The 23,366-nt window shown below is 38.7% G+C and overlaps 1 protein-coding gene across 1 annotated transcript in view; it reads left to right on the top strand.

Moving 5' to 3' along the window:
- Window positions 1-7,152: 7,152 nt before the first annotated feature.
- Window positions 7,153-23,366, top strand: part of LOC124803315 (methyl farnesoate epoxidase-like) — a 170,244-nt gene continuing 154,030 nt past the window's right edge. Inside the window, exon 1 of the mRNA XM_047264502.1 lies at window positions 7,153-7,238. Coding sequence (XP_047120458.1) covers window positions 7,154-7,238 — 85 coding nt within the window. The 5' untranslated portion in view covers window position 7,153. The remainder of the gene's footprint in view (window positions 7,239-23,366) is intronic.

The raw sequence follows: 23,366 nt of genomic DNA, 5'->3' as shown, positions 1-23,366 counted from the left end.
CTTCTTCTTGAGTACAGCTCATCAGTCTGAGACCCTTACCAAGTAGAGGAGAGAGAGAAGATTTTATGAAGAGCAGCTTGTTTCACCAGGAATTAATTTAGGAAGCACAAGAGTGTGATGGAAATGCTCATCAAACCTCAGTAGCAAATACTACATATGAAGTGTTCTGCACCATCAGTGAGAGGGTTATTGTTAAAATTCTTGGAGTTCACATTCCAGGACAAATTGAGTGTCATGTTACTGTCTCCCACATATAGCAGAATGACCATGATGGAACAATAAGAGCAATTAGAGCTCACATGGATGCTTACTGAAAATTGTTATTTCCACACACTTTTCATGAATGAAACAGGAAGGGGGAAAATTATAACAATACCCACTGTTTTCATCACAGTCATCTACATCTACATGACTACTCTGCAATTCACATTTAAGTGCTTGGCAGAGGGTTCATCGAACCACAATCATACTATCTCTCTACCATTCCACTCCCGAACAGCGCGCGGGAAAAACAAACTCCTAAACCTTTCTGTTCGAGCTCTGATTTCTCTTATTTTATTTTGATGATCATTCCTACCTATTTAGGTTGGGCTCAACAAAATATTTTCGCATTCGGAAGAAAAAGTTGGTGACTGAAATTTCGTAAATAGCTCTCACCGCGACGAAAAACGTCTTTGCTTTAATGACTTCCATTCCAATTCGCGTATCATATCTGCCACACTCTCTCCCCTATTATGTGATAATACAAAACGAGCTGCCCTTTTTTGCACCCTTTCAATGTCTTCCATCAATCCCACCTGGTAAGGATCCCACACCGTGCAGCAATATTCTAACAGAGGACGAACGAGTGTAGTGTAAGCTGTTTCTTTAGTGGTATTGTTGCATCTTCTAAGTGTCCTGCCAATGAAACGCAACCTTTGGCTCACCTTCCCCACAATATTATCTATGTGGTCTTTCCAACTGAAGTTGTTCGTAATTTTAACACCCAGGTACTTAGTTGAATTGACAGCCTTGAGAATTGTACTATTTATCGAGAAATCGAATTCCAACGGATTTCTTTTGGAACTCATGTGGATCACCTCACACTTTTCGTTATTTAGCTTCAACTGCCACCTGCCACACCATACAGCAATCTTTTCTAAATCGCTTTGCAACTGATACTGGTCTTCGGATGACCTTACTAGACGGTAAATTACAGCATCATCTGCGAACAACCTAAGAGAACTGCTCAGATTGTCGCCCAGGTCATTTATATAGATCAGGAACAGCAAAGGTCCCAGGACTCTAAGAGAGCTTATAAAGTAAATGCATATATTTATTTATTTTATGTATTTATTTATTTATCCATCTGTAGACAATAAATATTGTATGGTTTAGATCAGGGCTTCACAACATACGTGCTCACGGAGCAAGCTGTGAGCAGCAAGGCGCGAGCACGGAGCAGCGTGAGCACGCTATCCCCACTATCGGACCAGAGCGGAGAGTGGGGAGAGTCACGTGGGGCACACAACAGCTGCCGCCAGTCAATGTAAATCCGCGGCCACCTGCAGGGATATCACTCACGAATTATTACTGCGACAAATGAAACAAATAAAGGAGAATGTACACGTGCCACATAATTTTATTAGCTTAGTGTATGCCTCTACATTCGTATTAATTTGTGAACTGTTACACAATAAAAGGTGTCACTGAAGTTTGGGGTTCTCGGTTATCTTGTACTTTTTGCCCTTTACAATTGCGTCTATGTTCGGAGTAATTGTTCTTGTGCATTGTAGGCGCAGCATGCAGTTTAAATTTCGATCAGACAATGCGTTTCTCAGGCGCGTCTTGTTACATTTCATTGCAGAGAACAGTTGTTCACAAACATACGTGGAACCGATCACTGATGTTATTGTAGCCGCCAGTTTGTGCAAACGAGGAAATCTATCCTGAGGGAAGCCTCTGTAGAATTCCAAAATGTTTTTCTTGTTCTGAAATTTGTCTCTGTATTCTCTGTCACACTGCAGGTCAATAATTTCTAGTTGCAGCTCAGGACGAATCTCTTCAATATTCGCTGAATATGGAGAGGAGAACAGAACAAAATCACTGTCTAATGCTGTCAGATCTTGAAAGTGTTGATCAAATTCTTCCTTAAGGGCATGTGTGAATAACGTTCACAGTCTTTGTGAACATCTTGCATGCATGATAATGTAGGAAAATGAGCTAGATTTCCTGTTTCCAGCTGACTCACCCAAAGTGTCAAATCCATTTTAAAAGCTCGTATTCGATCTATGAAATGAGTAATTAGCAGATCTTTAGTTTGTAGTGAAATGTTCAAAGCATTCAGATGGCTAATTAAATCTGCTAAGAACGCGAGATCACATTTCCATGAAGGCTCTTTCAGTTCAGGAACACGCAAATTATTTATTTCCATGAACATATTTATTTCATCTAATAGGCAAAAAAATCGATTTAATAATTCGCCTCGACTAAGCCAGCGGAACTCGCTGTAATAAGGCAGGCTACCATACTGGCTTTCTACATACTGAACAAAGCTTTTAAATTGCCTGTGTTGTAGCCCATGCTTCCTTATATAATTGGTTGTACGAAAAACAACACTCATCACATTTTTTGGAGTGATACTCTTTGCACATAAGTTTTCCTGGTGGATCAGCCAGTGAACGCCCCTTGTTTCATTCGGCACTGTCAGTTTTTGCATTTTCTCCTTCAACAGCGCGACGAAACCTGATTTTTTCCCTGTCATCGCTGGTGCACCGTCTGTAGACACTGAAACTAAAGAATTCCACGACAATCCTATATTTTCAACACTTTCTTCAACACTACTTAAAATATCACTTCCGGTTGTAGTTTTCTTCATGGCTACTACATCGAGGAGCTCCTCCCTCACCTGAAGATCTCTATTAACACCTCTAATAAATATGGTAAGCTGCGCTGTTCCTGTGATATCAACACTTTCGTCCAGAGATAGAGAATACGCCAAAAAATCTTTATAGATATTTGCAAGCTGGCTCTGGACGTCGTCTGCCATGTCCTGTATGCGACGCATAATGGTCATGTTAGATAATGGCACAATCCGAAACTGTTCAACTTGAGATGGACACAAATGTTCTGTGGCAACTACCAAACATTCTTTTACTAAATCGCCATCAGTGATGGGGAGCAGGGATTTTGCTAAAAGCAAAGCAATTTTGTAACTCATTCTGAGAGCTGCCTCAGTTGATTTTTCTTCGTCGTCCAGATCTTCTTCGGATAGCTTCCTTTTAAGTTTAATAACTTCCTGTGCACGATTTGGTCCATCACATTTTCCACTTCCGTAGTCTTTCACGTGGTATGACATATAATGTCGCTGAAAATTAAATTTCCTAAAAGAATTCAGCGTTTTGTGACACACTAAACATTTTGCAACATCATCTTTTTCTGTAAACAGATACAATTCCTCCCAATGGGGGTTGAACTGCGAAATCGTGGTTGGGGTTACACAACGGCGAAGTGACTGTTAGAGCTGATCGTAGTACTTTTAACGTTACACAGTCGGCGCGAATTCAATAGGCACGCTGCGGTCCTATTCATACGTGCGCGCGCTTTCCCCTCCCTCCCTACTCCTCGACCGTGCAGCTGCTCGCGAGCACGTGCCTGAGCAGACGCGAGTACTCGCGCTCAAAACCGGCCAGTTGTTAAGCCCTGGTTTAGATATAGACAAAACTAAGATTTTTCAGTAACGATTCAGCAGTGCTATGATTCAAAGAATGCTCTGTAGAGGGCATAACTAATCACTGAACTTTAGCATTGGTGGAAGTTGAGAACGGTCGCACTTATTGAAAAATCCCGGGACTAGCGTAGCAGGGGATACAACCCGTCGGCTTTGGACAATGACGTCACAAGTGGCCAATCGAGAAGCGATTCTTCTTAGTGTTGTAGCTCCCTTCAGTGGCTGATAAGTGTTTTTTGGCTTTAAAAAAAAAAAATCTCACGAGATAGAATAAACAGATCCACTTTATTAAGCAATCAGTAAAAAAACGAAACTGAAACATAACAGCAAAAGCGAAAATGGTAAACTGCTCTCTGGCGACTTGTGACGTCATTGTCCAAAGCCGACGGGATGTATCCCCTGCTGCACTAGACCCAAAATCCCTTATTGAAAAATCCGTATGTTCTCTGCTGAAGTGGTTCATGATGTTAATTCAGAATCACATGTTATGTGTTGATGTCTTTTTTAAATTATTGACAATAAGAGCTAGTGATGGTAATATTTCTGTGACCGATGTGGTACATAATTTTATCTCTCACAATCAGATTTTCTCAGTATGTTTCATTAATGCTGTGCTTCCAGGTTTTCAATGAAGTTGTTTGCATTTTACGCACATATTTTGGCAAACTACTCAGTCATCTCCTTAAGGTGCTGTGAGTTGTACTGTTACGTGTACTTGCTGCCCATGTGGACCAAGTAGTGAATGTATTCAACAACACAACTCACAGCACGTGAAGGAGACAAATGTCTGAGTCATTGAAATATTGTGCGTAAAATGGAAACAACAATGTGGCTGAACACCTGGAAGCACACTATTAGTGGTACTTAATCTGTTAGAATATCCATCCAGTTTCTGATAGCCCTGTGATATTTCCCCTCTCAAATGAGGCTATCTAATCATATACATAGCCGAGTATAAAAATTTAATCACTGGCTATTCTTTTGATACAATAATTATCTATCAAATTTCAATCATATTGCCTGGTTCCTTCAGGGTGCAACTGTTTCCAAGCTGGTAAGTGATTTGCAAACCACCATTAAAACAACCGTAAAGCTCCAAAATCTGAAGCTGGTGAAAATATTCGTGACACACTTCAATTGTAGTTCAGCTGTACATGGTAATACGCATTAGGGATCCTCTGAATACTGTCAGAAGTCAGATGGCCATATATTTTAAACTTTACTGATGAAATGTATAATCTAACGATCAGTACATGGTTTCAGTGCATTTAATTATGAGTTCCATGAAACTGATGTTTAAGACCGACGTAAAATGTTCAGAAATGAATGTTCAAAATTTAGAATGCTACTGGAGAGAAGTGCTACTGGAATTAGTCCACCCAGTTGAATGTGGAAGGAGCAAGAGCAAGAGCGGGTGTAGGGGGAGGGGGGTGTTTCATGATAGCAGAGACTGAGAGAATAAAGATTATAGAATTAAAGGTTGTACTGCAAGGACAATTGCTATCTACACAAATGAGACAAACTGGTATTTGGGGCAAGGCAGTGGTGTCCATATTCCATGGTCTGTAAAGCAGACACTGGTGTTGACAGTGCTGGGCCCAATGAAATACACTGCCACTGAAAGATCAAATTCACTCTTGTCCACAGTTTGAGGAAGTATAGGTGGCAAAATTTACACAAAAAGCTGAATAGAAATTGTATGATTATTCATAGGAAATTTTACCCCAACATTATCTCATGAGAAATTTGAGATTCACACTCTCACAGAGGCTTCATGGCAATCATTATTCCTGCAAACCATTTGTGACTGGAGTAGGGAAGAAAGGAAGTGACAGTGGTACACAAATTTTCTCTACTACAAAATGCAAGGTGGCTTGCAGAGTACAGATGTAGATGTCTTTAGAATTCTCACCAAATTTTTATGGTGTGTTTATATCAAAGTCAAAATAGTCCCATACTCTGGGACTTTGAATGTAGGGGAGCAGATCTAGCAACATTGCATCACTGTCAAGGTAATGTCATAGCAGATATGGCTTGCAATTGCCTTCCTCCAAGCTGCTATGGAGTGTCAAGCATGTATCTGTGTCATATGCATGACTGTGATGAGTGATTGTACAGTGCTGTGTTGGAGTACTGTTGTGGATGAAGAGAAGGGGAGGCTGGAACCCACTGCTGTTACATAGCCTATTCCTATCAAACAGCACCAAGGGAGTCATCAAGAATAATGTCCCCATCCAATGGACAGATTGCCAACAATAGCATCACATGCTGTCACTTCGTGTGATACTATTGAGAGGTTTGGAATCTAATCCAGGGCACTGGTGCAAAGACTGGACACCAGAAACTTTACACACCATTATCTGTCCTCCTCTTTCTGGCCAAATACTGGTGGTGAAAATGTTGCATCACCAGGATTCAAACCGGGTTATCTCTAAGTCAAGCACCATCTAAGAATCATGCATTAGTGACCTCAGTTACAGACTTGGGTGAATGTTTATATGCAAACAATAAATATTTTCTTTCAGACCAGTGCCCCAGAGTAAACAATTTTTGTTTGTTATGAGGAAAACAGAAATATTTAGGCATTGTTTGCTTCTGAACAAGAAATGTGCCTTGTCCTGGAGACAACACTCAGCTATCGAGAATCTGCAAAAAATATTCTGTCCTTATTCATACTTGGAAATATACTTTAGTATCATAACAAGACTAAAAGTTAGTACCAGTTAACTACATCAGTAACGAAAGTAAGAGTTTCAGATAGTTTTTTGTTAATTTTCTGGTACTTATTGAAATTATTCATGATATCAGTGACATGGAAAAACTTGAAGATGAATGAATAAATAATTTTTATACGTTTGGCTTGTCATATTAGAAAATATGAATACATACTGTGTAGTACTAACTAAAAATATACATGTTAAATGATACAAATAATATACAAAGGCACGCTGAAACTAGACATGTAATTATAAACATTTTGATAAATAAGTATTATGAAACCACTCGTGTATTATTTATTATTTGACCCATCAGTCACTCTGTAATACGAAGATACCATACGCTACCAGATAATATAGTTCCTTTTAAAATGTGTCTTAGAATGTTACATACTGTGACAGGTCACTTGCTAACTACTTCAAAAGAAATCTGTATAGAGGAGGCACTTATTTTTAAAAATTCAAGGACTGCCGTATCTACTGAATGACAAATAGTTACCCCTGCATTCATGAAACTCTGATGACCTTTAAGATATGGGGTCATCTGCAAATGCTTTTCTGTTTACAGAAGCGTTCTGACAAGAATACTTACTAAATATTTCCACATGACAGATATGATAAGTCAACTCAAAGAACAGTGTGTTTTTCATTACACCTCACTTATGGAGACCTCTTATATGTTTGTTCACTCAAGAAACTGATTCAGTTCTGTTCAGAAGGAGCAGCGATGTACATAATTTACTTGGGTATAGTTATTGCATTAGCAGTTTTAATATATTTTGATACCTTCAAACCACACAGATTTCCACCAGGTATACTGTTTCACTTGTCTTCACATTGTTTTGTAGATGATATGTGATGTGTTTCTTTTAGAGAGATACAAATGTTCTTTTTAGCATAGATATGCCCAGAAATAACTTTCATGAGCTGTTATATGAGTAGGTTTGTATTTTATAGAAAACTAATAGAACAGAATAGAATAGAATTTTTTATTTGCCTTTCAGTATTTTTCATACAACTGGCTTCATCAAAGTTTACAATGGAGTACAGTTAAGCACAATAACCACTTACATACACAGAATTGTTTAGCTTATTTAAGAATTGAAAATATTTCTTTATCACTTATTGAAAGCTTATATTATAATGAGTATTTCCTAGGAATTCTTCAATTGTATAGAATTCACTGCATTTTAACCAATTTTGCAATACACTCTTGAATTTATTAAATGGAGGTATATGAGCTGAGTATGGTAACTTCTTAAAAAATTTTATGCCCAAATGTTTATAGTTATTATGGACAACAGCTAGCCTCAAGAAAGGAAAATCCAACAAGCGACTATTTCTGGTATTGTGTGTGTGTACATCACACCTCGTGCTGAATTTGTCCAGATTTTCTATAGCATACATTAAACAGTTATATATGTACATGCTAGGTACCGTCATTACACTGAGATATTTAAAGTGGTTTCTGTAGGAATCTCTGGGTGCTAATCCTAGTATACATCTGATGGCCTTCTTTTGCCATCTGAAAATACATTTAGCCCCTGACGAATTGCCCCAGAGCAAAATTCCATACTCCAGATGGGAATGGAAGAAAGCAAAATATGGAGTAGCAGCTGTTTGCTCACACTGTTTCTCAGTTTGTACAGTAAAAAAAGTACATGGGCTAGTTTGCTGCACAGGGGATTGGTGTGTTCTTCCCAGGAGAGTTTTTGGTCTATGTGCAATCCAAGTAGTTTCACTGCTTAGTTTTTACTTTTTGTAGCTTTTAGATTAAAAATTATTTCTTCTGTTTTTGTGTTGTTTATGCACAGTTGATTGGCCTGACACCAGTGACTAGTCATTTGCATTATTTCTCTGTTGTTGACCAGCACAGTAAATTGTCACCTGAGGTTATCAGTGTTATATCATCAGTGTATAGTGTATTCTTACATGGTACATAATTCTAGAAATCGTTAATATAGACAATGAACGGGAAGGCCCAAAAACCGAGCCTTGGGGTATTCCTCTTTTTACAGGGAGTATTTCTGATCTCTGTTTATTTGCATATACTAGCTGTAACCTATTGCTTAAATAAGATTTGAGTAAGGTGAGTGGTATATCTTCAATGCCATAGTATTCTAACATTTTAATGATTATTTCATGAGGCACTGAATCAAATGCTTTGCTTAAATCAATAAGTGTTCCAGATATATGCAGCCTCTTTTCATATGCTTCATATACATTGTTCACCAAAGCTTCAATTGCTTTTACAGTTGATAGGTGAGATCTGAATCCGAATCACTGTTCATTTAATAGTTTGCTGCTTTCAAAATAGCTGTATAGCTGCATACGCATGCAATTTTCTATTATTTTGGATATGACTGGTACTATTGATATGGGTCTGTAGTTGTTTGGGAGGTTTTTATCACCTTTTTTATACATAGGTAGTGTAACTGTGACCTTAAGACATTCTGGAAAAATTCCTTCATCTAGTACTCTGTTTGACAGTGAGAGAAGAGGAATTTCGATTTCCTTTGCTATATGCTTTATGATGAAATTACAGAGTCCATAATAGTCTTCTGCTTTGGAATCACTTAGTTTGTTTATTGATTTGCAAATGTCATTTAGGGTGGTAGGGGTCCAAGTAAACTTCTCACTAGTCTCTTTTGTATGGATGAGTAGTGCTTCTGCATCTATGGTAGAATTATTGAGTGGAGTGGTACTGGCACTATTTACAAAATAATCATTGAGTGTATCACAGTCTATAGGGATATTGTTTTCTTTATTGATGTTATTAATTTCCTTATTTTATGATGTTCCAGGCTGCTTTACATTTATCTTTGGAATTCAAAATGAATTCTTCATTTGCATTGCACTTAGCCCCTTTTATTTCTGATTTGTAAAGTTTTCTAATATTTATGTAATTTGCCTTATCTTGATCACTTTTATTAGACTTATCCTTCAGAATTAGAAATAGTATCCTAAGTTTGTTAAGTTTTGAAGTGTACCACTTGTTAGTAGGACATCGCTTATGTGTATTATTAGGACGTTGTCTTTTGGTTACAGTGGGGCACGTCTTTTCTACAATGTGCTTAATTTCTGTGAGGAAAATAATAAATCATTTATCAATTGCCTTATTATTATTAATTTTATGAGACCAATCAATTTCCTGTAACTCATTAATCATGTTGTTTACACTGGATTCTCCTAGAAGTCTATATGTCACTTGTCTTTCTTTAGTGTTGAGTTTTGAATTTTCTATTTGAAGCCATATTCCTGCATGATCTGATATTCCTAATTCTATTACATCACATTCAAGAGTACCTTTATATACATTACTAATTATGTTATCAAGACATGCATTCTGTCTGGTGGGCTTTTCATTAAGACAATAATAGTTCCATGACTTCAAAGAATTGACCATATAGATAATATTTTTCTTCTTTGCCCTTAAATCTATGTTAATATCACCTAGAATTATAATTTTATGTTGTTTATATTTGGACAACTGCAAAATTAGTGTGTTAATTTTTTCTATAATTATATTAAATATCCCCCCCACCCCCCCCATGAATCATGGACCTTGCCGTTGGTGGGGGAGGCTTGCGTGCCTCAGCGATACAGATGGCCGTACCGCAGGTGCAACCATGATGGAGGGGTATCTGTTGAGAGGCTAGACAAATGTGTGGTTCCTGAAGAGGGGCAGCAGCCTTTTCAGTAGTTGCAGGGGCAACAGTCTGGATGATTGACTGATCTGGCCTTGTAACACTAACCAAAACAGCCTTGCTGTGCTGGTACTGTGAACGGATGAAAGAAAGGGGAAACTACAGCCGTAATTTTTCCCGAGGGCATGCAGCTTTACTGTATGGTTAAATTATGATGGCGTCCTCTTGGCTAAAATATTCCGGAGGTAAAATAGTCCCCCATTCAGATCTCCGGGCGGGGACTACTCAGGGGGACGTCGTTATCAGGAGAAAGAAAATTGGCGTTCTACGGATCGGAGCGTGGAATGTCAGATCCCTTAATCAGGCAGGTAGGTTAGAAAATTTAAAAAGGGAAATGGATAGGTTGTAGTTAGATATAGTGGGAATTAGTGAAGTTCGGTGGCAGGAGGAACAAGACTTCTGGTCAGGTGAATACAGGGTGGTTGTTGTGGTCTTCAGTCCTGAGACTGGTTTGATGCAGCTCTCCATGCTGCTCTATCCTGTGTAAGCTTCTTCATCTCCCAGTACCTACTGCAACCTACATCCTTCTGAATCTGCTTAGTGTATTCATCTCTTGGTCTCCCTCTATGATTTTTACCCTCCATGCTGCCCTTCAATGCTAAATTTGTGATCCCTTGATGCCTCAAAACATGTCCTACCAACTGATCCCTTCTCCTAGTCAAGTTGCGCCACAAACTTCTCTTCTCCCCAATCCTATTCAATACCTCCTCATTAGTTACGTGATCTACCCACCTTATATTCAGCATTCTTCTGTAGCACCACATTTCGAAAGCTTCTATTCTCTTCTTGTCCAAACTAGTTATCGTCCATGTTTCACTTCCATACATGGCTACACTCCATACAAATACTTCCAGAAACGACTTCCTGACACTTAAATCTATACTCGATGTTAACAAATTTCTCTTCTTGAGAAACGCTTTCCTTGCCATTGCCAGTCTACATTTTATATCCTCTCTACTTCGACCATCATCAGTTATTTTACTCCCTAAATAGCAAAACTCCTTTACTACTTTAAGTGTCTCATTTCCTAATCTAATTCCCTCAGCATCACCCGATTTAATTTGACTACATTCCATTATCCTCGTTTTGCTTTTGTTGATGTTCATCTTATATCCTCGTTTCAAGACACTGTCCATTCCGTTCAACTGCTCTTCCAAGTCCTTTGCTGTCTCTGACAGAATTACAATGTCATCGGCGAACCTCAAAGTTTTTACTTCTTCTCCATGAATTTTAATACCTACTCCGAATTTTTCTTTTGTTTCCTTTACTGCTTGCTCAATATACAGATTGAATAACATCGGGGAGAGGCTACAACCCTGTCTCACTCCTTTCCCAACCACTGCTTCCCTTTCATGCCCCTCGACTCTTATAACTGCCATCTGGTTTCTGTACAAATTGTAAATAGCCTTTCGCTCCCTGTATTTTACCCCTGCCACCTTTAGAATTTGAAAGAGAGTATTCCAGTCAGCATTGTCAAAAGCTTTCTCTAAGTCTACAAATGCTAGAAACGTAGGTTTGCCTTTCCTTAATCTTTCTTCTAAGATAAGCCGTAAGGTTAGTATTGCCTCACGTGTTCCAACATTTTTACGGAATCCAAACTGATCTTCCCCGAGGTCCGCTTCTACCAGTTTTTCCATTCGTCTGTAAACAATTCGCATTAGTATTTTGCAGCTGTGATTTATTAAACTGATAGTTCGGTAATTTTCACATCTGTCCTGCTTTCTTTGGGATTGGAATTACTATATTCTTCTTGAAGTCTGAGGGTATTTCGCCTGTATCATACATCTTGCTCACCAGATGGTAGAGTTTTGTCATGACTGGCTCTTCTAAGGCCATCAGTAGTTCTAATGGAATGTTGTCTACTCCCGGGGCCTTGTTTCGACTCAGGTCTTTCAATGCTCTGTCAAACTCTTCACGCAGTATCTTATCTCCCATTTTGTCTTCATCTACATCCTCTTCCTTTTCCATAATATTGTCCTCAAGCACATTGCCCTTGTATAAACCCTCTATATACTCCTTCCACCTTTCTGCCATCCCTTCTTTGCTTAGAATTGGGTTGCCATCTGAGTTCTTGATATTCATACAAGTGGTTCTCTTCTCTCCAAAGGTCTCTTTAATTTTCCTGTAGGCAGTATCTATCTTACCCCTAGTGAGACAAGCCTCTACATCCTTACATTTGTCCTCTAGCCATCCCTGCTTAGCCATTTTGCACTTCCTGTCGATCTCATTTTTGAGACGTTTGTATTCCTTTTTGCCTGCTTCATTTACTGCATTTTTATATTTTCTCCTTTCATCAATTAAATTCAATATTTCTTCTTTTACCCAAGGATTTCTATTAGCCCTCGTCTTTTTGCCTACTGGATCGTCTGCTGCCCTCACTACTTCATCCCTCAGAGCTACCCATTCTTCTTCTACTGTATTTCTTTCCCCCATTCCTGTCAATTGTTCCCTTATGCTCTCCCTGACACTCTGTATGACCTCTGGTTTAGTCAGTTTATCCAGGTCCCATCTCCTTAAATTCCCACCCTTTTGCAATTTCTTCAGTTTCAATCTGCAGTTCATAACCAATAGATTGTGGTCAGAATCCACATCTGCCCCTGGAAATGTCTTACAATTTAAAACCTGGTTCCTAAATCTCTGTCTTATCATTATATAATCTATCTGATACCTTTTAGTATCTCCAGGATTCTTCCATGTATACAACCTTCTTTCATGATTCTTGAACCAAGTGTTAGCTATGATTAAGTCATGCTCTGTGCAAAATTCTACAAGGCGGCTTCCTCTTTCATTTCTTCCCCCCAATCCATATTCACCTACTATGTTTCCTTCTCTCCCTTTTCCTACTGACGAATTCCAGTCACCCATGACTATTAAATTTTCGTCTCCCTTCACTACCTGAATAATTTCTTTTATCTCGTCATACATTTCATCTATTTCTTCATCATCTGCAGAGCTAGTTGGCATATAAACTTGTACTACTGTAGTAGGCATGGGCTTGTGTCTATCTTGGCCACAATAATGCATTCACTATGCTGTTTGCAGTAGCTAACCCGCACTCCTATTTTTTAATTCATTATTAAACCTACTCCTGCATTACCCCTATTTGATTTTGTATTTATAACCCTGTAATCACCTGACCAAAAGTCTTGTTCCTCCAGCCACCGAACTTCACTAATTCCCACTATATCTAACTTTAATCTATCCATTTCCCTTTTTAAATTTTCTAACCTACCTGCCCGATTAAGGGATCTGACATTCCTCGCTCCGATCCGTAGAACAGCAGTTTTCTTTCTCCTGATAACGACGTCCTCCTGAGTAGTCCCCGCCTGGAGATCCGAATGGGGGACTATTTTACCTTCGGAATATTTTACCCAAGAGGACGCCATCATCATTTAATCATACAGTAAAGCTGCGTGTCCTCGGGAAAAATTACGACTGTAGTTTCCCCTTGCTTTCAGCCGTTCACAGTACCAGCACAGCAAGGCCGTTTTGGTTAAAGTTACAAGGCCAGATCAGTCAATCATCCAGACTGTTGCCCCTGCAACTACTGAAAAGGCTGCTGCCCCTCTTCAGGAACCACATGTTTGTCTGGCCTCTCAACAGATACCTCTCCGTTGTGGTTGCACCTACGGTACGGCCATCTGTATCGCCGAGGCACGCAAGCCTCCCCACCAACGGCAAGGTCCACGGTTCATGTATGAGACAGGTGAAATACCCTCAGACTTCAAGAAGAATATAATAATTCCAATCCCAAAGAAAGCAGGTGTTGACAGATGTGAAAATTATCGAACTATCAGTTTAATAAGTCACAGCTGCAAAATACTAATGCGAATTCTTTACAGGTGAATGGAAAAACTGGTAGAAGCCGACCTCGGCAAAGATCAGTTTGGATTCCGTAGAAATGTTGGAACACGTGAGGCAATACTGACCCTACGACTTATCTTAGAAAATAGATTAAGGAAAGGCAAACCTACATTTCTAGCATTTGTAGACTTAGAGAAAGCTATTGACAATGTTGACTGGAATACTCTCTTTCAAATTCTAAAGGTGGCAGGGGTAAAATACAGGGAGCGAAAGGCTATTTACAATTTGTACAGAAACCAGATGGCAGTTATAAGAGTCGAGGGGCATGAAAGGGAAGCAGCAGTTGAGGAGGGAGTGAGACAGGGTTGTAGCCTGTCCTCGATGTTATTCAATCTGTGTATTGAGCAAGCAGTAAAGGAAACAAAAGAAAAATTTGGAGTAGGTATTAAAGTCCATGGAGAAGAAATAAAAACAGTGAGGTTCACTGATGACATTGTAATTCTGTCAGAGACAGCAAAGGACTTGGAAGAGCAGTTGAATGGAATGGACAGTGTCTTGAAAGGAGGATATAAGATGAACATAAACAAAAGCAAAACAAGGATAATGGAATGTAGTCAAATTAAGTCGGGTGATGCTGAGGGAATTAGATTACCAAATGAGACACTTAAAGTAGTAAAGGAGTTTTGCTATTTGGAGAGCAAAATAACTGATGATGGTCGAAGTAGAGAGGATATATGTAGACTGGCAATGGCAAGGAAAGCAATTCTGAAGAAGAGAAATTTGTTAACATCGAGTATAGATTTAAGTGTCAGGAAGTCGTTTCTGAAAGTATTTGTATGGAGTGGAGCCATGTATGGAAGTGAAACGTGGACTATAAATAGTTTAGACAAGAAGAGAATAGAAGCTTTCGAAATGTGGTGCTACAGAAGAATGCTGAAGATTAGATGGGTAGATCACATAACTAATGAGGAGGTGTTGAATAGAATTGGGGAGAAGAGTAATTTGTGGTACAACTTGACAAGAAGAAGCGACTGGTTGGTAGGACATGTTCTGAGGCATCAAGGCATCACAAATTTAGCATTGGAGGGCAGCGTGGAGGGTAAAAATCGTAGAGGGAGACCAAGAGATGAATACACTAAGCAGATTCAGAAGGATGTAGGTTGCAGCAAGTACTGGAAGATGAAGAAGCTTGCACAGGATAGAGTGGCATGGACAGCTGCATCAAACCAGTCTCAGGACTGAAGATGACAACAACAACAACAACAACAACATGTTAAATATGTGTATATAATCGAGGGAAACATTCCACGTGGAAAAAAATATATCTAAAAACAAAGATGATGTAACTTACCAAATAAAAGCATTGGTATGTTGATAGAGACACTAACAAACACAAACACACACACAAAATTCAAGCTTTTGCAACCCACAGTTGCTTCATCAGGAAAGAGGGTTGGAGAGGGATAGACGAAAGGATGTGGGTTTTAAGGGAGAGGGTAAGGAGTCATTCCAATCCCGGGAGTGTAAAGACTTACCTTACATCTGTCTGCTTGTGACTGTATATGTGTGGCTGGATACGTGTGTGTGTGCGAGTGTATACCTGTCCCCTTTTCCCCCTAAGGTAAGTCTTCCCACTGCCGGGATTGGAATGACTCCTTACCCTCTCCCTTAAAACCCACATCCTTTCGTCTTTCCCTCTCCTTCTTTCCTGATGAAGCAACCGTGGGTTGCAAAAGCTTGAATTTTGTGTGTGTGTTTGTGTTTGTTAGTGTCTCTATCAACATACCAATGCTTTCATTTGGTAAGTTACATCATCTTTGTTTTTAGATATATTAAATATGTGTGACATAATTGATGCCCTGCCTCAGGAAACTGTGATCTCAGTTGTTATAGTGAACAAAAACAACTGTTTGGAACACTATTTCTTTTAATATGATAATAATGACCAGTTTTGATCTGACTAGTGGATCATCTTTAGACCTGGTATGCAAAGTGTAGTTTGTCAGTAGTGATAAGAGTCTTTCTTACAAACTGCACCTTGCAGCACCAGATCTAAAGATGGTCAGCTGGTCCAGTTGAAATTGGTTATCCTTAATAAAAGAAATAGTGATCTAGGTGGTGTTTCTCATTCATTATAAATACTTGTGAGTCACACCATTACATTTTACAATCACATCTCACAATTATAATGATCTCATTATTTGGAATTCTCTCCATATATCTACAATTAAATATGGGAGATGTTAAATAGAACATTAGCAGCATTAATATTTTATTAGTTGACATGTTTTTTATAACAAGTGGTTAGTTAAATAACTGTTGGAAAACTTTGTATTGTTAGCCATATCAATATTGGAAGATGATCCTTGAAAAATTTCAATTTCAGTATCAGATCACCAATAATGGTTTCAATTTCTTAGAAAGTCATTATACAGTTTGTTTAAAAATGAAGAAAAAAGAGAATAGTAAAATGCTAGGAAACAAAATTACATAATCAAATTAACCCCTGTACACCTAAATGTACTACATAGTAACTGAACAAAGTACAGCTTAACAGGCCAAGAGAAATTTTTGCAAAGTAAATACATCTCTGCTCTGATTGTTTCAACTGAAGGCTACAGTTAACTGTGTCGGAGTATAAAGATGGGCACTTTTAAATTGCAAGTATAAGATTAAAATATTAACTAAATAAAGTTCTTTTGTTGAAGTGAGGCATAAGTGCATAATAAAAAATTTTTACTCAGGTTTTACTTCCTGTGTGTAAGAAATGCAAAACAAGTGACAGTACTTTTTTATATACTGATAGTCCCAGAACTTCTAAAACTACTTTTTATCAAAACAGCACATCCAAGGTATTTTCATTTTCAAAATGACTTTAAAAAATTGAGGGACAAATTCCATGCTGAATATCACACTGTAAGGAATCTGGCATGATTCTTGAAGTTTTCCCAGTGTAAAGAGTATTCAGTGATGTTTCTGGATAGCAGGTAGATGATGTTGACATCTTGCCACAATATTTCAGCTGACAATCATTCAGCCATTTTCAGGCAAAAGTTTTAGACTCGAGATTAAAGTGAATGTAGCTAACTTTAACCAAAAATTGTTGCAGAGACACAATCACATTGACAGCTGCTACAACATGACACCCTACTCCCCCTCTGTCAAGTTTACTGTCCTTTTTCAAATATGGCTCCATTTATCGTGTGCAGGCACATGGGTAAAGGTAAATGTAAATGCCGTGTGACTAGGGCCTCCTGTCGGGTAAACTGTTTACCAGGTGCAAGTCTTTCGATTTGACACCACTTCGGCAACTTGTGCGCTGATGGGGTTAAAATGATGATGATAAGGGCAACACAACACCCAGTCCCTGAGAGGAGAAAATCTCTGACCCAGCCGGGAATTGGAACCTGGGCCCTTAAGATCGACATTCTGTTGCGCTGCTCACTCAGCTATGGCGGCAGACATGGGTTAAGGTGATATTACAGGTACAATCTCTGTCAAAATGCAAGCTTGTGGAGTTAAAATTCAGATGGCAAATTAATAAAATTAATTTTCATTAGATGTGGTATTAGGCATAAAATATTTTTCTTCCACAGATATTAAAGAAATCACCAAGTCTCATGGCTTACCCAATCAAAAGCTGATATCACAATTAATAAGATCTTCTGCCAAACGTATTTCAATAGATTCCTTAATAATTGATTTCCAGAAGGATCTCATAGGGGTACAGATTTCCATGGCAGAATAATGTCCTGCTCTGTCCTGTGGAGATACAGTGATCAGCAGTAGCTGACTTGCTTGGCCATGGAAGGCAAGTGTGGCAATTGCGATCAGTGCAACTTTCATGTACATGTGTGTGCGGTCTGACAGCTGTAGGATCTACATCTAATCTACGTCTATACTCTACAAACCACTGTGGAGTGCACGGCAGAGGGTACGTCCCATTGTACCAGTTATTAGGGTTTCTTCCTATTCCACTCATGTGTAGGGCACAGCAAGAATGATTGTTTGAATGTTTCTTTGTGTGCAGTAATTATTCTAATCTTATTCTCACAATCCCTATGTGAGCAATACATACAGGATTATAGTATGTTTCTAGAGACACCATTTAAAACCGGTTCTTGAAACTTAGTTAATACACTTTCTCAGAATAGTTTATGTCTATCTTCAAGAATCCTCCAGTTCAGTTCCTTCAGTATCTCTGTGACATTCTCCCATGGATTTAACAAACCTGTGACCATTTGTGACCGAGCGAGGTGGCGCAGTGGTTAGCACACTGGACTCGCATTCGAGAGGACGACGGTTCAATCCCGTCTCCGGCCATCCCGATTTAGGTTTTCCGTGATTTCCCTAAATGCAGCTTCTTTCAAATACTAAATCATTATAGACAACTGTATCATCTGCAGTAAGTCTGATGTTACTATTAATATTGTCTGCAATGTCATTAATATACAACCTGAACAGCAAGGGTCCCAACACACTACCCTGGAGTACACCCAAAGTTACTTCTACATCTCCCAATGACTCTCCATCCAAAATAACGTGCTATGTCCTCCCTACCAAGAAGTGCTCACTTGATACCCATACGAGTGAACTTTTGACAATTGGCATAGATGTGGTACTGACTCAAAAAGATTTGCCACACTGCAGGGTATTCTGTAAATCCAGCCTTCCACAATCTCAGATCATCTTTTACTGCACCAAGAGGAGCATCTTTGTAAGGGCTGCAAGATTACTTTAATATAATCTTTTTTGAAGGATTCTAATTAATTTTGGTGAAATATTGCTGACATATAAGAGGAATGACTGCTTGTCCTCTTGATATCATTATTGGTCAAGTTTCTTCCTCCTTAAAGCTGTGCTGATGTGATGTAGAGAATATCCATTATATTTTAACACAGATTTCCAATTCCTTTGCAATGAAATTTCCTTTGCTGCTGGAAGAGCCACTATGTCAGCATCTTCCCACTCCTTGTGTAGTTCAGTCCTTTCCATGGAGCAAATATTGCTCTTGTAAGGCAGAGCTCTCATAAGTGCATGTCATGTTTTATGCCTTAGTTGTTCTTCTGCATCACTTGGAAGAGGTCTAATAGCTTCTTCAACAACACTAATCAGCTAAAGACAAGGTTTTAGGTGTTGGTGCAAGGTTCATGGCTTTCCCAAGCACTGACAGTGTCATATTGTCCAAAATCTTACCTGTAAAATTGACCCTTGAGCTTGAAAAAGCAGTATTTGCTGTGACATTGCTGACAGGTGGGTGAACTTTGTTGATTGTCTTGAAGCAGACTCACTATGGTTACAATCTGACCTGGCCCAGGTTACACTGCTGGCCCTCACCCATGAAAGGGATGAGAGATTTGATGCAATCACCACGTGCAGATAAAACAGCTGTTTTGGAATGACGTTCAGTTCATGGCAAATATAATGAATGCTCTCCTTCATGAGTGCTAGGCTTACCGTACATGTGATAAACTTCACAGTGGTTTTGATAATATGTGTCACTATGGAAAACTTCACAATGAGGTCACTGTCAAGGCACTTCAGTAAAAACACATCAAATTTAATGATGTGGGTTAGCAGTCACTAGTCTAAAACACTCACCTGAAGATGGCTGATTGGTTGACAGCCAAAATATTGACCTCATAAAGCTGCATTCTGAAATATCATACAATACTTTTTATGCTGGAAAAACGTTTTCCTCTTTGCAGAGAAGATAGCATCACACATCAAGAGGTTGGACAAGTTATGCAATAAATGAGCATGACTGTTAAAAGTTCTTTGGGTATTTTATTGAAGTGGTGGAACAATGGCCTCAGTTAAAAGTTTGCCAGAATGACACATTTTGTCAAGACCACTGCTATGAAGTTTATCACAAATTAGGTAAGCCTAGTGCCCATGAAGGATGTAACAATCTTTCAAATGTTACTACTTAACTTGCATTGGCCTGTTGTTCATCGATGTTGTGGATGCTGCGAATAATGAGAATATCACAAAAATTTCAAGCTTGACAAATTATTTATTGACATCAGCTGATTGACAGACTTGACATAAGTGCTAAACAACTGACAAAACTGGGTTAAGCCGAACTGAGCTGCACTGACTCAAAAAGTAAACAAAACTTGACTGACTGCCTACGCAGCCTTTCCACATCTCTTTAAATACAATTTTAACAATCACTACAGTTGTTAATTTATTACAAAATATAACTTGCAATTAAGAATAATTTCATATAACTTAACTGCTGTTACATTTGTACAGGCTATAAAATATAATGTCAAAAAACATAATATTTTTATCATCATCTCGGTTTAATGTGTGAAGATTAATTCACAACCTGATTTCAACAATTTTTTTGATTTAACTTTAATTTTGTAATTAGTGATTGTATGGACTTTATTGCTAATGTTTATTTGAAGTATACACATCGTGCTTCACCAGATTACATAAATTAAATACATACATGTTTTCTCAAATACCAGAATGAATGAAATTACATCACTGGATAATGATTGTTGTTTTCATTTGAATCATAATGAGGTTTTTGTGTTAACGAATTGACAAATTGCAATTATGGTAGTTAGAGTTGTTAGTTATTTATGCTAACATTTCCACAGCCTCTTAATATTTGTTGCTAAGCATTTATTACTTCAGTTTCATGATCTGATATTTAATTTGGCATATGTACATATTTTTGTTAATGACAACAATCTATTAACAATCACGAGAATGTATGTCATTCCAGAATATTCTATATGTATTTACAAAGAAGAATAAGTTTTTTTGGGCAAACTGAACGATACCTATAAAAATACACATAAAAGGCCCTAGGAAGCACTGAATCATATGATAAATACACATATGCGTATAAAACAGGTAGTATTGGACAGTTCATAATGATCTTGGGGGAGGCTATTGCATAATACGGAGAACGCTTGTTTTGCACAGCATGAACTGGACGCCATTTCAAAACAGCTGTTTCATCTTTACATGGAGGTTGCATCCAATCTCCCATCCCTCTTATGGGAATGGGACAATGGTGTGATCTGGGCCAAGTCAGACTGTGTCCATAATGAGTCTGCTTCAAGTCAATCAATAAAATTCACCCACCTGTCAGCAATGTCACCAGTGCCTTTTGATGCTCCGTGGTCTATTTTACGGACAAATTTTTGAATAATGTGTTGCTGACAGTGCCTGGGAAAGGCTTGAACATCACATCTATATCTAGAACCTTATCTTTAACTAGTTTTATTTAGTGCTGTTAGATCCCTTCTCTGTGACACAGCAGGGGGAATATGGCGAAACATGTCTCACACTTCAGAGATCTCTGCCTCAGAAGAGTAAAATTTCCTCCATGGGAAGGGCCACACAGCACAGGTAATGATAAGATCCTCATACTGTGGACCATTGAGTGGATAAGGGAATTGCCACTGTGAAGTTGCTGCATGAGATGTATGGCCAGAAGATTTATAGCTTGTTGAGTGAATCAATGTGCTGGGAAATTGATAGAGACCCAGCAGGGAGAGTAAAAGACAAATGTCAGCCTTGTTGAATTCTTCTTCTCTTCTACAAGTAGTTCCAAAAAGATTAAGCCATAATGGCTTGGTTCCATCAAGTTTATGTGATCTCCCAAAACTTCACAAAGAAGGTCCACAATTGCATCCTATTTTGAACCATATCATCAGTCTGACATATGAGTTAGCTAGACATCTTGCTTCTTTTCTGAGACCTTTGTGGGAAAATGCTTGCACTATATTCACAACTTTGGTGACTGTCAAAAGACTGAAATCACTATGACACGATGAATCAGACCTTTTACTAAGTTTTGATGTCACCTCATTCTTCATTCATGGATTCATTGTCGGTCATCAGCAGTAAGTTCAAAGTCAATATAACAATGCCATTTCATTATGCCCTTTCCTCAATCTATTTTTTATCCAACAATGAATGTCTTCAGAAAATTGACAGTGTTGTCACGGGTACTCCTCTTACTTTTCTGGTAGTCAACTTTTATTTTTGAAAACTTTGAGGAGAGGGCACTTGATTTGGCAGAGCTTAAACCAAAAGTATTCTGGCAATATGTTGATGATACTTTTGTAGTGTGTTTTCATGGAGAAGAAGAAGTGTCATGATTTTTGTAGCATCTGAATTCAATTCAAGAGAATATCCAATTTACAATGGAAATGGGGAAGGATGGCTGTTTGCCATTTCTGGATGGCTTGGTCAATCAGAAAGTGGATGGGTCACTGGGGCATCCCATTTTCCATAAGCTCACATGTACAAGTCTGTATTTGCAGGCATTACCAACTAAGGGCATCCTTGATGCACTGGGTACATGTGGCTGATAGAGACATCCTTGCAAAGGAGCTGGAACATCTACAAAGTGTGTTCAAAGATGTAGGAAATTCTCCATATCAGATTAGCACAGCTTTAAGGAGGAAGAGGCATGACCACTCACGAGATCAAGAGGAAAAGGAGCTGTTTAAGTCTAGGGCATTCCTCCCATATTTTGGCAATATTTTATCAAAATTATTTAGAATCCTAAGAAAACATTACTTTAAAGTAATTGTCTGGCTATATATGAAGACTAGCATTCTTCTCGGCTAAGATTACAGAAGGTTGAAATCTACAGAATACCTTGCTAGTGTGGCAAAGGCTACAATGATAAGACCAAACCCACAGTATTTGAAAAGTGCGTTGAACGTGATCACCACACTCACTTTTCACAATCCAGTACATCAGCCACTGCTGGGCATTGTATCTCCACAGGTCATTCTATGGATTATTCGCTGTTGAAATCTTGGCCCCTACACGATCTTCATGGGATTCAAGTCTTAAGAAATCTCTATAAATACATTTGGCAGAAGATCTTATTAATCATGATGGTGGCTTTCAGCTGAATAAGGCCTGGAACCCAACATTTTCTTTAGTACAGGGCCTCCCAACCTTTTCAGCTGGCAGACCCCTTCTTCAGTCGAAAATCCGTGGCAGTCCCCTAGTCAGTCAAGAGCACAGTAACTTTAAATTTCAGAGCGAAACCATGGGAACTGAAAACTTCTAAATGCAAGTGCCATGTTTCCAATGACCCCCCCCCCCCCCCCCCGGCCCAAAGTATTAATAGTCTTTGGCTTAGAGCTGAATGAAAACAACTTGAAATTAACGATCCAATTTGAATTCCCACTGTATCCAGAAACTTACTAGTGGATTTACCCCCTTTGTTCAACACATTATAGCCTGATTAAAATTGCTTGGTAATTGACATTTCACACGTTGGAGCTGCCTTCCTCCAAGAGCAAATGTCACGTCCAAACTGTTCGTTGTTGACAAGCTGTCACTTGTGGTCTGTTCACTTGCACTTTTTGGCTACTGTTGTGTAAGGAGCAAGCATATTTCGTAGGCTGTGAAGAAAAGAGGCAGACCCATGATTCGGGA

The sequence above is a fragment of the Schistocerca piceifrons genome, chromosome 1 (genome assembly GCF_021461385.2).
Source record: "Schistocerca piceifrons isolate TAMUIC-IGC-003096 chromosome 1, iqSchPice1.1, whole genome shotgun sequence".
Taxonomy (NCBI): Eukaryota; Metazoa; Arthropoda; class Insecta; order Orthoptera; family Acrididae; genus Schistocerca; species Schistocerca piceifrons.
This window is presented reverse-complemented; position numbering and strand designations above follow the sequence as displayed.